This window comes from Lemur catta, chromosome X (assembly GCF_020740605.2).
Source record: "Lemur catta isolate mLemCat1 chromosome X, mLemCat1.pri, whole genome shotgun sequence".
In the NCBI taxonomy this organism is placed as follows: domain Eukaryota; kingdom Metazoa; phylum Chordata; class Mammalia; order Primates; family Lemuridae; genus Lemur; species Lemur catta.
The window spans coordinates 45,404,710-45,419,986 of NC_059155.1; the positions used below are offsets into that span (position 1 = coordinate 45,404,710).

The 15,277-nt window shown below is 44.5% G+C and overlaps 1 protein-coding gene across 1 annotated transcript; it reads left to right on the forward strand.

Annotated features, from left to right (window-relative positions):
* Window positions 1-2,691: 2,691 nt before the first annotated feature.
* On the forward strand, window positions 2,692-6,257 carry LOC123628226 (doublesex- and mab-3-related transcription factor C1-like). Its single transcript, XM_045537855.1, has 7 exons — window positions 2,692-2,912; window positions 2,994-3,151; window positions 3,441-3,499; window positions 3,811-3,947; window positions 4,776-4,836; window positions 5,014-5,161; window positions 6,145-6,257. Exons 1-7 carry the CDS (start codon window positions 2,692-2,694, stop codon window positions 6,255-6,257), a joined length of 897 nt encoding a protein of 298 aa, XP_045393811.1.
* The last annotated feature ends 9,020 nt before the right edge of the window (window positions 6,258-15,277 follow it).

Here is a 15,277-nt window from a genome sequence, read left to right on the forward strand (position 1 = left end):
AAGGAAGGAAGGGAGGGAGGGAGGGAGGGAGGGAGGGAAGGAGGGAGAGAGGGAGGGAGGGAAGGAGGGAGGAAGAAAAGGAAGGGAAAGAAAGGGAAGGGAAGGGAAGGGAAAACACAGGGAGACTGTTTTAATATGAAAATGCTGGCGGCATTCTATTTAAAATCAGGAACAACCCAAAGAAGTCCAATTTTGCCATCTCTATGAGATCTTGTACTGGTTTTGCTAGCCAGCACCATAAGAAGCCCAGAGGTCTGATTCTATTTCTACTACTCATAGATTCACAGAAAACCCCAGAGCACCTACAGACAAATTTTTAGATATAAGAAGACTTTATCATGGTGGTGGACTTTAAGATCAATATACTTTTTAAAAAATCAAATGCATTTGTGTAAATTAGACACAAATAGAAATTGTCATTTTAAACAGACATCAAATACAAGAGCAGCAACACTCTACAGTATCTTGGGATAAATACAATAAACGATGTACAAGATCTGAATGTACAGAAGATAAAACTAAAAACTAAGCTGAAGGATTAAAAAGTTAAAGACCCACATAAATGGACACATCCCAAGTTGGTGACTAGGAAGGCTGAATAGGGGGACATAGTCAATTGTCCCCTAACTGATCCATAGATTCCGCAAAAAGGCATTCCAATCTGTTACAACTGAGTTTTCAGGAAACTTGACACTGCAGGCTCTAATATGTATGTGGAAGCGCAAAAGGCAAAGAATAGCAAAGATATATTTGGAGATGATGAATAAGATGTAAGGACTTGCCCTAGCAGACGTCACGATGTGTTATGAAGTTATAAAATTTAAGACAATGTAGTACTGGCTCAGGAATAGACAAATGTATCTATGGAACGTAACAGGGAGGTCAGAAACAGAGACACACAAATATGGACGAAAATGTCTCCAGACATTGGCAAATGTTCCTTGGGGGTGCAAAGTCACCCCAACCCAGAATCCCTGGCACAGGAATACAGATTGATCTTAACAGCACACACTGAATTTTTAAAAGGTAAATTACAGAATACCAAGAACATGACTTAAAAATGCATTCACACAAAATATTTCACACCCAAAGGGAGACTAGTCTGGGAAACAAGCCTTGAGGAGCTTAAAGCTCAACTTCACTTCAGGTGCTCCTGGCGGGCCCAGTGAATCTCTTCCCTGGGAGAAGAGACAGAACAGGAGAAGCGACAGCCAGGCAAAGGGGGCACGACCACAGCGCGTGAGCGGCAGGGCATCTCGAAGTTCATTGGTCTCCAGGCACCAGCGGTGGGAGGTGGAAGGCAGTGCTGCATGCAGCTCATTGGCCTTTGTCGGAAGGGCGGGAAGGGGAGCTGAAGCTGAGTCTTCCCTCAGACCTCTTGTCTCAGCTGATTGATTCCAACCTGCTGGTGGCTGTGATAACCACAGGCTGGCATCAGGAGTATGATCCACATTTTCCATGCCTCTTATTTCCTCCCACTCTCCTGCTCCAGATCCCCAAGCCCTTCCCCTCTGCCCCACCGCAGCAGGGTGCCCCCCCACCCGCTCCTGATGTCCCATTCCACCCCTATCCCTCTCGGAACCCCTTTTGGAGGGACCCCTTGCCCCAGCCACCTGAGCAACTGGCCTCTGGCCACTGGCACATGACTCGTGCACCTGCTTTTTATTCAGAGGTAGTGAGGTAGTGAAGGAATGGGCTTCCTGAGGAAGTGAGGCACTCAGAGGTGGCAGGACAGGATGTGTGTGTTGGTGACGGGAGGGGAGAGGGTGTGCTCAAGCACAGTTTTTGAAGTGTGCAGAGGAATATGGAAGATTGTTGGGAGGCTGTGGAGGGAATGCCTGGGTTTGCGTGAAAGCAGACAGGGTGCGTCGGTCCAGCAGAAAAATTATTGCACTGAGGAGTTGCCTATTGGCTAGGTCAGAGCGTGGCACCCCACAGGGGGCTCAACAAATACCTATCTGCTGAAGGAAGCATCAAGGGAATGAATGACGGGATGAGTGAAAATAATAATTGAAAGAGGGCCAGGGATCCAGGAGGACAATATGATTTCATGGGGTACAAGAGGGAAATCAGCTTAAAGGGAGAGCAAGAGGATAATTAAACTTAAGGTGGGGCACAAGAAAAAAATCAGAATGGAATGTGAGGGGAAAACTGAATATAGGGCATGGAAGAGACTAAAAATCGAATTGAGCGCAGGGGGCACAAAATCACGTGTGGGGAGTGAATGAATGCGGGAGGTTTGGAAGAGATTTGTTGAACTGGATATCAGGAATAATAGTTGGGTTTGGCAGAGTACAGGATGACACATAAGAAGGGGGTGTAGTAATTGTTGAAGGGGGCATGGGAGTGCACGTGTGTGACTGAAAATGGGGTCTGTGGTGGAGTGAAGGTAAGCAAGGAGAATAATGAATCGATTGAACACGTCCGGGACCCATGATGCTGAGAGTTTCTTGGGAGGAGGCTATGCATGAGTGGGGCTTCCTGGGAAAGAGGCAACTTGAGCAAGGCGGTCAGGGTGAAGGTTGGAGAAAGCCATGGGAGAAGAAGGGAGGGGCAATCTCATTCCAGCAGTGAGCAGGATAGAGAAGAAGAATCCAGCCACCTCAGATAGGGTTTTCCAAGGGCAGAGGAAGTACGTTGAGGGTAGGGGATCATGTGGCCATTCTGACCTCCGCTCCTGACCCTAGAACCATGGAACCCAAAGAAATACCTGCTGTGCCCTGCTGCCCCTCTGACTCCGAATGCACCACAGGGCGTGAGACTGGAGCCCCGTGGGGGATTGAACTTGGCCCCAGAAGAGCTATAGGTCGCTGTGACCGCTGCCACAACCATGGCATCACTACCCAAATCAGGGGCCACAAGCATTTCTGCCTCTTCCAGGCCTGCAAGTGTCACAATTGTGCCCTCTTCTCGTGAGTATGGTGTCTGAGACGGGGAGGGGTCAGGCCTCCTCTAAATGCGACTAACCTTAGACCTGCAATCCCCTACTTTAGGGAGCACCGCAGGATCTTGCCTGCTGTGAGTGCCTTGAAGAGGGGGCAGCGGGCTCGGCTAAAGAGGCACCTGGCTCGAGGACTGATAAGGAGTATGGCTGCCCCTCCCAAAGGTCACACCCATGCCAAGAATTTGCCCGTGGAAGGAGAAGTCCTCAGTGAGTGTCTCTGGCCAGGGAGGGAGCCTGAGTTTGGGTGGAGGAAGCATGAGTAGTTCTGTCACCAGTCCTGTCACCAAAGTTCGGTGTGGCCTGGTTCAAGTTACTCCCTGGACCTTACCTTGCCCAAATATAAAACGTCACCAATGTTATCTGCCACATGTTTGTCAGAAGGAGAGATCTGGGGGGTCGAAAAGGTGCATGGTGAGGTGAGAACTGAGACTAGGGGTGGGTAAAGTGGGGTGGGGCCTGCGGGAGGGACAGCAAAGCTGTCCCTGGTCTTTCACAGCTGGGAAGGAGAGCAACGTGCTGCAGCCTGAGGCCCACATCCGCACAACCCCCGAGGAGGTAAGGAGAGTCCGTGGCCAGCGGGGGAGGCTCCCACCCAGCCACTGCCCAGACCCCTTTCACTGTGCCCCAAAGACATGGGTTCCATCTGCGACCCTACCACCAACTTGCCTTGTGACCCTGGGAAAAGTCACTCCCCCCTGGGCCTCAATTTCCCCAGTTGTGAAATGAAAGGTAAGACTGGCTGGTCTTCAAGGTCTTCAGAGCTCTGACGTTCTGGGATCCTATCCTCATCCCAGAACATGCCCACACCTCCTCTTTCCATGGCTGGCCTGGTACCTGACTCCAGCCCATGTTCTCTGCCTCTGCAGGAGAGCTCCCCAGGGGCTCTGCTGCTCGACAAGCCCCCAGAACATTTGTCTCTGCCCTGCACTCCAGCGACCTTGGAGCAGCAACTGACGGTTTCTCTTTCCGGGGAGCCCCACGGGCCTCTTGCCCTGCTCAGCATGTGAGTGGAGTGGAGACCATGGAACTGGCTGCGTCTTGTGTTCCCAACCTTGTGCTTGGTGCCATGGGAGATAGGAGGAGGAAAAAGGGGAGGAGAAGGAGAAGGAAAAAGGGAAGGAGAAGGCAGCATCTGAGACTAACGGGCAAGGACAGGGCTCTCCCAGCTTTGCCATTTCCTATTGGTGAGGCTTTGGACAAGTGACTTTACGTGTCTGAGCCTCCGTTTGCTTATGGGTGTACTGGGGACAATATTCTATACCTATAGCACTGAAAAGAGGACTGACACAGGCCTGCCACATAGTAGGCCTCCAACAAATGAGGGTTGTTACTCCACATGAAGCAGACGGACAGGATAGAAGGTCCTGCTGACAAGTGGAGGCCATGATGGTGAAGGCCACAGAGGCCCAGGGGAAAGTCCAGAGGCCATTAGAAAAAGCTTCCTGGAGATGAGCCAGACTTGTCCTTCAAGACTCATGGGGATTGGGCAATATGGAGGCGAGAACCAGTCCCTGAACAGTCACATCTCTCCAGGTGCTTTACAGATTAAAACACAGACACCTGTGGCTTCCCATAATCTTCATCGTTGCCCTGGGAGGAAAATGCTGGCAGGAATAAGTGTCTCGGGAAAGATATAGAAATAAGAGGTATGGAAAGGAAAACAGGCCAAGCAGGAGAAGGGATTTGCCCCAGCTACAACGACTAATGGTCCAGCAGGCATTGGGATTTCCACATCCGGCTATTGCAAAATCCTGCCCCTCTCTCTGTCTACTGGTAGTATGTGTCTGTCAGAGGATTTTAATCCCCTGGCCTCTCCTCTCCTTGTTTCTAGATGCTCAACTCTGATCCTCCAGCCCTGTGCCACCCTTGACCCTCTTCTACTGCAGCCACAGGTCCTGGGAAAGTAGCGGGGTCCAGAACCCTGGGAGGGGCGGAGCTTAGCGGATGGGAAGAGCAGAAGGCCTTGGGGGGCGGGGGGCTCGAGGGAACTGGGGGCTGAAGGGGCACTTGTCGCATTGGCAGGAGGTATGGTTTCCAGTGCCCATTCTCTCACGCCCTTTCCTTTGCAGGCCCCCAAAGCCTCGGACCAGGCTGCGGTTTCTGCCTCCTTAGAGTGGCAGCGGAAGCTGGAGGCCGCTGAGGCTCTGCTGACTCTGAGAGACTCTTCCCAGGCCCCTTCGGACTCCATCTCCCTGCACCAGCCCTGCGGCCCACCAGGTAGCCTGCTCCTTGGAAGGGGAACATGGGGTGGGGATACTTGGGAACAGGGTGGTGGGGGGAGGGTGCCTCGTGGTAAGCAGGTTCTAACTGGGAAATCAGGGTCGGTAGGTTGAACTTCCTTGGGGCCAGGCACCCAAGCTCCTCAGTCCGACTCTTGAAACGGCAGTTGAGGGCTGTTCAGTGAATCTGCAGCTTATTGAGCTTTGTGCTGAACAGCAAATGTCCGGTGCCCTGATGTCAAGAAACAAGGAAACTGAAGTCCCGAGAGTGGCAGGGACTTGCCTTAGAGCATGCAGCATCTGCAGTGGAGGAACCAGGTCTCCTGACTCCCAGCCCAGGGCTCTCTACCCAGACCCCTGCGGTCTGCTGCAGTCTGGGGAGGACATACAGAGGTGGTAAGGGTCTGGTCTGGAAGGAGGTCTGGTCCCTGGCTGCAGGGAGCCTCCAGTCTAAATGTGGAGCCTGGATGCCTTGGCAAGCAAGCTGTGTTTTCTGGCTAAATCTCAATGATGGAGGAGCTGTGAGGAGGGATAAACACCTGGGGAGGCTAAGAGGGAAGGCTAGGCATTCCTGGACCCAAATAGTGGATGGCACATGGTACGTGAGTGAAGAAACAACCCTGGAGGAACTGCTGAGATAGAAGGGGACAAGGCTGGAGAGGCTACAAATCACAGGGGTCTGGCAGGCCAGGCTTAGGAGGCTAGACCAGCAACTGTGGGTGGTGAGGTGCCAGGGAATGTTTCAGAGGTAGGGACGAGCATTTTCAGAGACCCTGGGCTTGACAGAAAGAGATGTGGTGGTTGTGATGGAGGGATCGGGGAGGGGGGGAGGCAAGCCTGAAGATGGGGAAATCGGAGAGGAAAGGGTCTGTACAGTAGTCCAGGTGACAAACTTTGGTTGGGTGGGACACACAAAAAAGGGGAGAGCTGGGAGGGGACATGGATGTGACCTGGCTCTGGCCCCTTCCTTTCTGTCTACAGCTCCTGCTGGAGATAAAGGACTCCAGCCTCCCAGCCCCTCTCTCCACCCCAGGCCAGCCAGCTCCCTCTCGCTGCCTATTGGACATCTGGGGTGCATCTCCCTCTTGAGCTAGGAGCCCAGAGGAGGTGGCCTCAATAGAGCACTGCCCATTTGGTATCCTGTTTCTGAATGTGCAAAATGGTTAACGTCCAAAATGCTTAACATCTCTTTTTTTAAGCCTTCAGGTGTTTTATAAGCTTTCAGACCCTTTTTATTATGTGGGGCAATTCCTTGGCTGAGGGTGGATATTCTTGTACCTCTATCCCTTACTCCTTTGGATGCTGGGGCCTTTTTATGTCTCCTATCATAGCAGGATTGTGCAATCTAAGTTGATCAGTCTCTAAATGGGGTTCTGTGGGAATTCATATGCCAGAGTTTTTATTTGTCTTGTGATTGCAGACATACCTGTGCACTCATGTACGTATCCATGCATGTGGAAACATAAGAATGTTTTCACTTTGTCTCTAGGTTTGTGTGTGTGAACAAATAATAAACCCTTGTTGTTGTAAGACACTGTGATATATGGGTTGTTTGTTACCACAGTATAACACAGTAAGACTATAGACTATCCTGACTCTAACGGACTTGTTCGATTCATGTCTCAAAGTGAGAATCACCCTACAAAATAACTGGGATTTCTTCTTAACATGGCTAGAGAAGAAAATGGTAGAGGAAAAAGAGTAGGATATTTATTCATTGAGCAATGAAGTACCTATCCTCTGCCTGGCATGGACTGTTTTCAGTCATCCAGAGGGCCACAAGTTGCAACACCTACAGGATGAAGCAGATCATGTAAACGAGTAGAGCAGGCCTGATGGGCTCTGGCCAAAGCGACAGTGCATGCTCTACCTAAGGCGGCAGCTGGTGCTTGGCTCAATTTTTGCCATGCAGGAATGTGGACTCATGGTTGCCAAATCAACTGGCTTTTAGAGAGGATGGGATTCCAGATCTCTGTGTAAAATTACTCAACTTAGAAACCTGGGCTCAGGTCCGTTTTGAAGCCCCATATGTGGGCCAAACCAAACATCAATGAAGGATAATTTTGGTGAATGGAATGCCAGTTTTATTGTAGTCCAATGTGAACTTTACAGCGGGGGAAACTGAGGCCAGTCAGGACAAGAAGAATCAAAAAGAGGGGAAATGAATTGGATTCAGATCTTACTTTGGAAGGACCCATGAAATATGAGGAAGACTCACTACCATTTATTCATTCTGTGTTCACCGTGCTAAGCACATACAGCCTCGCAGCAACTCTGCAAGCTAAGCATTATCATTACCATTTTACCTATGAGGAAATGCACTCAAAGAGTGAAAGTATCTTGCAGAAGTGTTTTGGGGGAAATTTTTAGTCAAAGATCAGGGAAAATTCCCTTGTCTTTACCAGGCCCTGAATTAGCTGATAATTAATTTTTTTTATAAAACACTGAATAAAAGGTTTAAAACTCGAAGCACCAGACAGCAGTCAAAAGGGGTTTTTTTTACTCAAGGTAGTGATCAATCAGATCTTTCTTACCTACACTGGTTTCTCAGTCCCCTGTTGATGATGTTCTAGAGAAATGAAGAACTGGAGACCCTCAGCAGGCAGAGAGACCTCAGTTGTACATGTCTGGATATGGACTCCTATCCATGCTGTCATCTCCTTCCTTCCTTCCCTCCCTCTATTCTACCCAAGGTGATTGATTGTGATGACATCCAGTTACAAATTGTCATTTCTTTTTTGAGGCCTTGAGAAGTCAGGATTCTTATATTCTCAATCTGATGACAGAGAGCAAGACTGAAGTCCATCTCATGCCTTCCTTCCTTCTCTAGTTTGGTACTTGAATAAATGATTCCTCTTCTCCCAGAAACGGATGAACAAATCCACATATTCCTGGAGGAAGGAAGCAGTGGTACCTGGAAAAGGACTAATACCTTGCTATGCAATCGTGTCCTAGGCACACCACAGTCCCACAGCTGAGTTGGGGGAAAGAGGAAATATATTTTGGTTAAAGGATGTAGCATGAGAGAGGGAGGTAAAAAGAAATAAAATGATGGATGTTGGGGGAAGGAGTGAGACCCCTCTCCCTGGGCCCTTTCATTTTTCTGATGCCCACTGCCATTTCCATGCAGGGCTTTTCAGACCTGATACTGGTGCCAGACACACGGAACACAAACACACACACACACACACACACACACACACACAAACGCATTGTTCTGTAACTTTTTCAAAAGTCTCATAATGATGTATTTTGGGCATATTGGGACATCCTTGTAAATGTTAAATATCAAACCTTTTTGTGTACTTCCCTTTGTCATGTACTACCTCAGTTCGCAGATTTAAAACATCACTGTGTGTTGAGCCTAAGAATACTGATTTATAGAAGTGCCCCCTGTATTTCTGGAGACAAGATTTGATTTCAGAAGTCACATAAGGCTTTGCCTTAAAGAAAAAATATATGTGTTAGTTTGAAAGCTGCCTCGTCTCAGGAGGGTGTCTCCTTGGTCAGTAAAAGCTGCACTTCAAAAAGACAGCTGTAAACTGGGCCTATGGTTCTCACCTGTTTTGAAAGACAAGGCAGGCCTCTTCCTAGAGCCATGGGTTGCCAGAGCTGGCAAGGACCCCCGGAGATGAGAGCTGATCAGAGAGATATGCTAATGCCCAAGCCGGACCCAGAAGGAGCCATGCGGTTAAAGTAATTAACACAAAGCACAGCTCATGTTGACTTCTGAAATCATCTCTGTCTCCAAGAACACAATCACCAGAGCCAAGATGTCTCTGTTTTTTGAAGTAATAGCCTTATCAGAAAACTTAGAAGTTTGCCCCAAGAAGATTTTACAACTCATTGTTCCCCTAGTTAGAGTTAGTTAAAGGATCTGTAGTAGCCTTTTAGAAGACTTTGACCCTAAAGCAAACTGCCTGTTAGTATGTGAATTCCGTTGCCCTTGGCAACGGGAGCTTGTATCTACCCTACCCTATATAATACCTGTGTGGATATTAAGTTTTGGAGATATTTCTAGCGGGAGGAAATATCCCCATCCGGATACCCTGCTTCTATCTATTTTCATAAACCTTTATTTTATAAACTATATCTTTGGCCTGTGTATTATTATTATTATTTCTGTTTCCTACTATTTTTTCATCCTTTGCGATGACCCCTGCCTGAGATACCCGATTGGAAGAAAAAACCTCTTTGCTGGGAGCATAGCTAACTCCCTGCAAACTGGCGTGGTCAACTTAGAGACCTGATCCAAAGAAAGACAAAACCCCTTTTGCGGGGAGTGTAGCTAACTCCCCGCAAACTGGCATAGTCGGCAGGATATTCAGATAGGGTCTTAAAGGCAAAAGGCTTTGCTCGAGCGAAGGAATTCCCGAATTGCATCGCAAGGGACCTGGAGTGGACTGAAAGTCGCGCGCGTGTCTTACCTGAAGAGAGGTAAGTGAACATCTCCAGGGCAAAGTAAATTATTATTCTGTCCGGATTAAAATAATGAGGAAGACTATCTTTTCTGAGTATATGGAATTGTTGAGAGCTTATTAAAGAGTGGTAAATTAGTTGCCAAAAAGTAAAATCTTGAGGAATTGTTACATTTAATTTCCAAGCACTGTGATTGGTGCCCACCTCCGGGTGAGTTCAAGCTGCAGTAAAAGCAACTGGCGCTGAAAACTTTACAAAAAGCACACCGTAAAGGAAAAAAGATTCCTGTATGTATTTAAAAACTCTGCTCTTTAATTTCTCAAGCTCTACAGCCATTTCATTCTAACTCAGAATTCTCTTTTTGCGAGACGGAGGATATCCGTCCTAAAATAAGCTTAATAAAAGATCTGGAGCCTGCTTATAGCAGAAAAGCGGAGGTCAATTGGGACCTTCCGTCTGCATTGGGCCAGGATAAGACAGAGCCAGTAGAAATAGCTACCGACCCTCCTCTTGGGTCTATAGAAAATATAAAAAAGAAAAAAAAAATTCTAAAGGTGAACTTTCACTTTAAACAAGAGCTCTCTGCACGGCTCAAGTCAGCCGCTTTAAGCTTGGGAACCACTACTTTCTAATGCAAATGATTCCCAGAAGCATGATCCACCCTTGAGAGAGGCTATTAGAAAAACTTTTAAAGAACAAACTGAAATCTTAGAAAAGATGATCAGGTTATTACTCAAATTCAACAGTGCTGTATTAGAGCATAAAAAAAGATAACTTCTAAACAGTCTGTGTTTTCTTGTATAAAATGTTAATGAAACTTATGTAGATTTTATTGCTAGATTGCAAGATGTTGTGCAAAAAACGGTTAGTCTGCCTGACTTAAAAAATTTGATGTTACATATATTGGCTTTTAATAATGTTAATTCAAAGTGTTAGCGGCCTTTACATCCGCCGCTCAAAAAATTTTTTAAAAAAAAATTTTGCCAAAATTTAAGTCAGAGGCTTTTAAAATACAAATGTTAGCTGAGGCTAGCGGTGAGAAAAGCATTCCCAGAAAGCAAAAAACTGTCGTAAAATGTCTCAATTATGGCCATAAAGGACATTTAAAAAAGAATTTGTAAACAACTTTCCAGAGCTTTTATCCATAACCAGAACTCTCTTACATTAAAAGGAATTTCAGTGCATTTGGGTATAGTTGATTCAGATTACTCAGGAGAAATTTCAGTTATGATGAGTTCCAATTTTGATTATCTTATTCAGGCTGGAGACCATATTGCACAACTTCTATTATTACCTTATACACAGATTAGAAAATCTGATGTTCTAAGGCAAGGAGGTTTTGAGAGTACTGGAACTAAAGTATATTGGCAAACTTTTATTAATGACCAGAGACCTCAGTTAAAAATTAAGTTAGATGGCAAACCTTTTGTTGGACTTGTAGATACTGGAGCTGATGTTACAATTATTTCTAAAAGTTTTTGGCCAAAGGCTTGGCCTTTACAACAAGTTCCTACTGTTCTTACCGGAATAGGAACAATGACTGATATATTTCAAAGTCAACAAATTTTAAATTGTTCAGGCCCTGATGAACAGACAGCCACTTTAAAACCTTATGTGGCTAACATCGCTATTAATTTGTGGGGAAGAGATTTGTTACAACAATGGGGAGCATACCTCAATATACCTAATATATCTGCTCCTGCTAAACAAATTATGCTAAATATGAATTATAACCCTTGTTTTGGTTTGGGTAGAAGGAGCCAAGGGGCTAAGACTTTCGAGGCACCAAAGGCACATACTTCTCGGCATGGTTTAGGCTATCCAAATTTTGGATAGCGGCCACTGCTACTGAAAAGCACCATTATGCTCTGGCTTTCAATTGGATATCACAAAAGCCTATATGGACAGGGCAGTGGCCGCTAAACCAAGAAAAATTGGGTGCTCTTCAAATATTAGTAGAAGAACAATTACAAGCAGGACATATAGAGGAATCCACCAGTCCGTGGAATTCTCCTGTATTTGTTATTAAAAAGAAATCTGGCAAATGGCGAATGTTAACTGATCTAAGAAAAATCAATGCAATTATACAGCCAATGGGAACCGTACAGCCAGGACTTCCCTCTCCGGCTATGATCCCTAAAGATTGGCATATTATAACAGTAGATCTAAAAGACTGCTTTTTTACAATTCCTTTACAAATATCTGATAGAGAGAAATTTGCCTTTACCATACCTGCATTAAACAACCAACAGCCGACTAAGCGATACCAATGGAAAGTCTAGCCTCAGGGCATGCTTAACAGCCCAACCCTGTGCCAACATTTTATCAATCAGCCTTTAGATATATTAAAAAGCTGTTTTCCTCATAGTTATATTATTCATTATATGGATGATATTTTATTTGCATGTTCATCAAAACAAAAATTAGAACAACTGTACCAACAGGCCAGACAAATTTTGCCTCAATTCGGTTTAATAATTGCTGAAGATAAAGTCCAGCATGACTACCCCTTTACTTATCTGGGATCTCTCATTGATAGAAACAAAATAATTCCTCAAAAGGTTCAGTTACGTATTGACAAATTGCAAACTTTAAATGATTTTCAAAAGTTGTTAGGAGACATAAATTGGCTTAGACCTATGTTGTGGATTCCTACTTATGTTTTAAGTAATTTATTTGCTATTGTAAGGGTGACTCTGATCTTAACAGTCCTCACCAACTAACTCAGGCAGCTCAGGAGGAATTGGCATGGGTTCAATCTCATATTCACAAAGCTCAACTTTCTAGAGTAAATCTTAAAAAGGGAGTAGATTTAGTTGTTTATCCATCAGAACATTCTCCCTCTGCTACCTTAATTCAAGAAGAGGGTATAATTGAATGGATTTTTCTCCCACATAAACAACAAAAACGTCTTTCGACATATTTGGACAAAATCGGTCAAATTATATTTAAAGGCTGTCAAAGACTAAAACATCTAATGGCCTAGATCCTGAAAAAAATCATTGTTCCTCTTATTAATTCTCAAATTCAAATGGCTTATCAGCAAAACCTAGATTGGCAATCAGGTATATCTGATTTTATAGGAATTATTGATAATCACTATCCAAAAAATAAGTTGTTCCAATTTTTAAAATTGACTCAATGGATATTACCTAAGATAGTAAAGTCCATGCCTATACCTCATGCTCCTACTTTTTTTACTGATGGCAGTAGCAATGGTCAGGCAGGTTATTCTGGTCCTTTAACTAAGGTATGGACCACCCCTTACACTTCAGCACAAAAAGTAGAATTGCAGGCTGTTACTCAGCTTTTACTAGATATTACTTCACCCTTAAATATTGTTTCTGATTCGCAATATGTTGTATAAACAGTTCTAGCCTTAGAAACAGTTACTGTTACAGAAACTGATGAAATTTCCAAACTATTTCAGCAACTTCAATCGATTATACGGAATCGCCAGTTTCCACTTTTTGTTACCCATATCAGATCTCATACTAACCTTCCAGGCCCATTAGTGGCTGGCAATGAAAAAATAGATCAATTGCTTGTTGGTTCTGTTCAAGAAGCAACTAAATTTCATCAACTGACTCATATTAATACTAAAGGTTTAATTAAAAAATTTCACATAACCAATAATCAAGCCAAACATATCATTTCTCATTGTCCCACTTGTCAATTAATCAATCAGCCTAAATTTTCTGCAGGAGTTAATCCTCGAGGTCTCTCACCAAATGAATTATGGCAAATGGATGTTACACATATTCCTGAATTTGGCAAGTTAGGTGTTGTACATGTTACTGTAGATATTTATTCCAGTCTTATTATGGCTACTCCATCCTCTAGAGAAACTGTTAAACATGTACTCTCACATTTACATTCTTGTTTTGTCTACATGGGAGTCCCAGCCACCATTAAAACTGACAATGGCCCTGCTTACACTAGTCATTCTTTTGCAGCTTTTTGTATTAAATGGGACATCAGGCACATTACTGGCATTCCTTATAATCCTCAAGGACAAGGTATTATAGAACGTACACATCAAACTTTAAAGAACATGTTATTAAAACAAAAAGGGGGAGGTAGACAGTCTCCCAAAGATAGAATAAATCAAGCCTTATTTACCTTAAATTTTTTGAATATTCGTAAGGAAGATAAATTAACAGCAATAGAAAAGCATTGGAATGGGAGTCGACAATCAGACTCTTTCCCTCACCAGCCTATCTGGTGGAAAGATGATGTAGAAAATATATGGAAAGAAGGATGGGCAAAGGTGTGGGGGAGAGTCTTTGCTTGTGTTTTGACAGATGGTGGACAAACGGTCTGGATTCCAAGCAGAAGAATCAAACCTAGAGTGGAAACCCGAAAGGAAAAAAACGGAAGATGTCACCAAATGTGACCGAGACCCTGGCCGAGAATTTTCAGAGGATGAAACTAAAGTCCAAGAAATTCCGAGCCCGGAAGACACGTCAGGCACCGATCATGACGTGGGGACAGCTGAAGAGAACATACGAAGAAGCAGACAGGATATTGAACCAGACATCTGTACCTAAAACGTCTGTAAATCTTTTTCTTGCCATGATCTGCGTGGTGAGCATGGCGGTAAGAGTGTCTGGCAACCAAACCTATCACTATTGGGCATATATTCCTAATCCACCTTTAAATAAGATTGTTAATTGGGCTGACATGCCTTTCTTAGTATTTGTTAATGATTCTAATTGGCTACCAGGACCTTATGATTATCGTGGTCCAATGAAACCCAGTGAAGAGGGCACCAGAATTAAGAAATATAAAGTTGGGACAGAAGGCCCTCCTATATGTATCGGTAAAGGTATTCATTGCTTAAAACCTGCCATCCAAACCTGGTTAGTCACCAGCAATTCAACTGGCAATAAAACTAAAACCCAGTTATTCCTTCTAACTGTCTCTTCTTTTTCTCCTTTTGAGCATTCTAAAATTGCACCCACAGATGCACCTATTTGTAAGAAGTAATACTTTCTGACCCTAAAACCTGGGTACAATGGGAAAATTGTAGAGCTCACACGGGGCGCATTCTTGCTGGGTCCCCATCTTATGGTGTTGTCCTAGACTAGAGTCCCTATGGACATCCTGCCTCCCCTCACAATTTTAAAAAGCTTCATTGGAATACAACTGCCACCTCGATGTCTGTAAAAGACACTGACCTTAAAAGTCATATTACATGGCTCAATGATGGTATGAGCTCTCCAGCTCCTCATATTTTAGGTGGCCCTATTCATGACCAGTTGTGGAAAATATCAGCTGCTTTGCACCCTTTGCAGGCCTGGATTAGCACACACACTTTAGATACAAACAATAGCCGAGAATGGACTTTTAGTTTAAATACTATTCATTATATTCAAGTTTGTGTTAGAGTGCCTTACTTATTTACGATAGGACATGCTGTTTATGATGAACCTTCTTTCCTAGTGATCTGTAACAACTGTTCTTATTATACCTGTATTAACAATTCTATAAAGTTCAATCCTTATAAGGAAACACTTTATATTCTCAAAGCCAGAACAGGACTGTGGTTATCTGTTAAAATGAATAGAGTCTGGCAAGAAACACCAGCAATGTTCCTTTTGGACAAACTACTTAACCACATTCTTAAATGTACAAAAAGATTTATTGATCTCTTAGTAGCAGCTATTTTGGGGATCATTGCTGTCACTGCTTC

Excerpts from the sequence above, each read along its gene's own strand:
- LOC123628226 (XM_045537855.1), top strand. The coding sequence starts at position 2,692 with ATGGAACCCAAAGAAATACCTGCTGTGCCCTGCTGCCCCTCTGACTCC. Across the intron at positions 4,837-5,013 it reads CTCTTCTACTGCAGCCACAG|GCCCCCAAAGCCTCGGACCA; the intron begins GTCCTGGGAAAG and ends TTTCCTTTGCAG. Across the intron at positions 5,162-6,144 it reads CCAGCCCTGCGGCCCACCAG|CTCCTGCTGGAGATAAAGGA; the intron begins GTAGCCTGCTCC and ends TTCTGTCTACAG.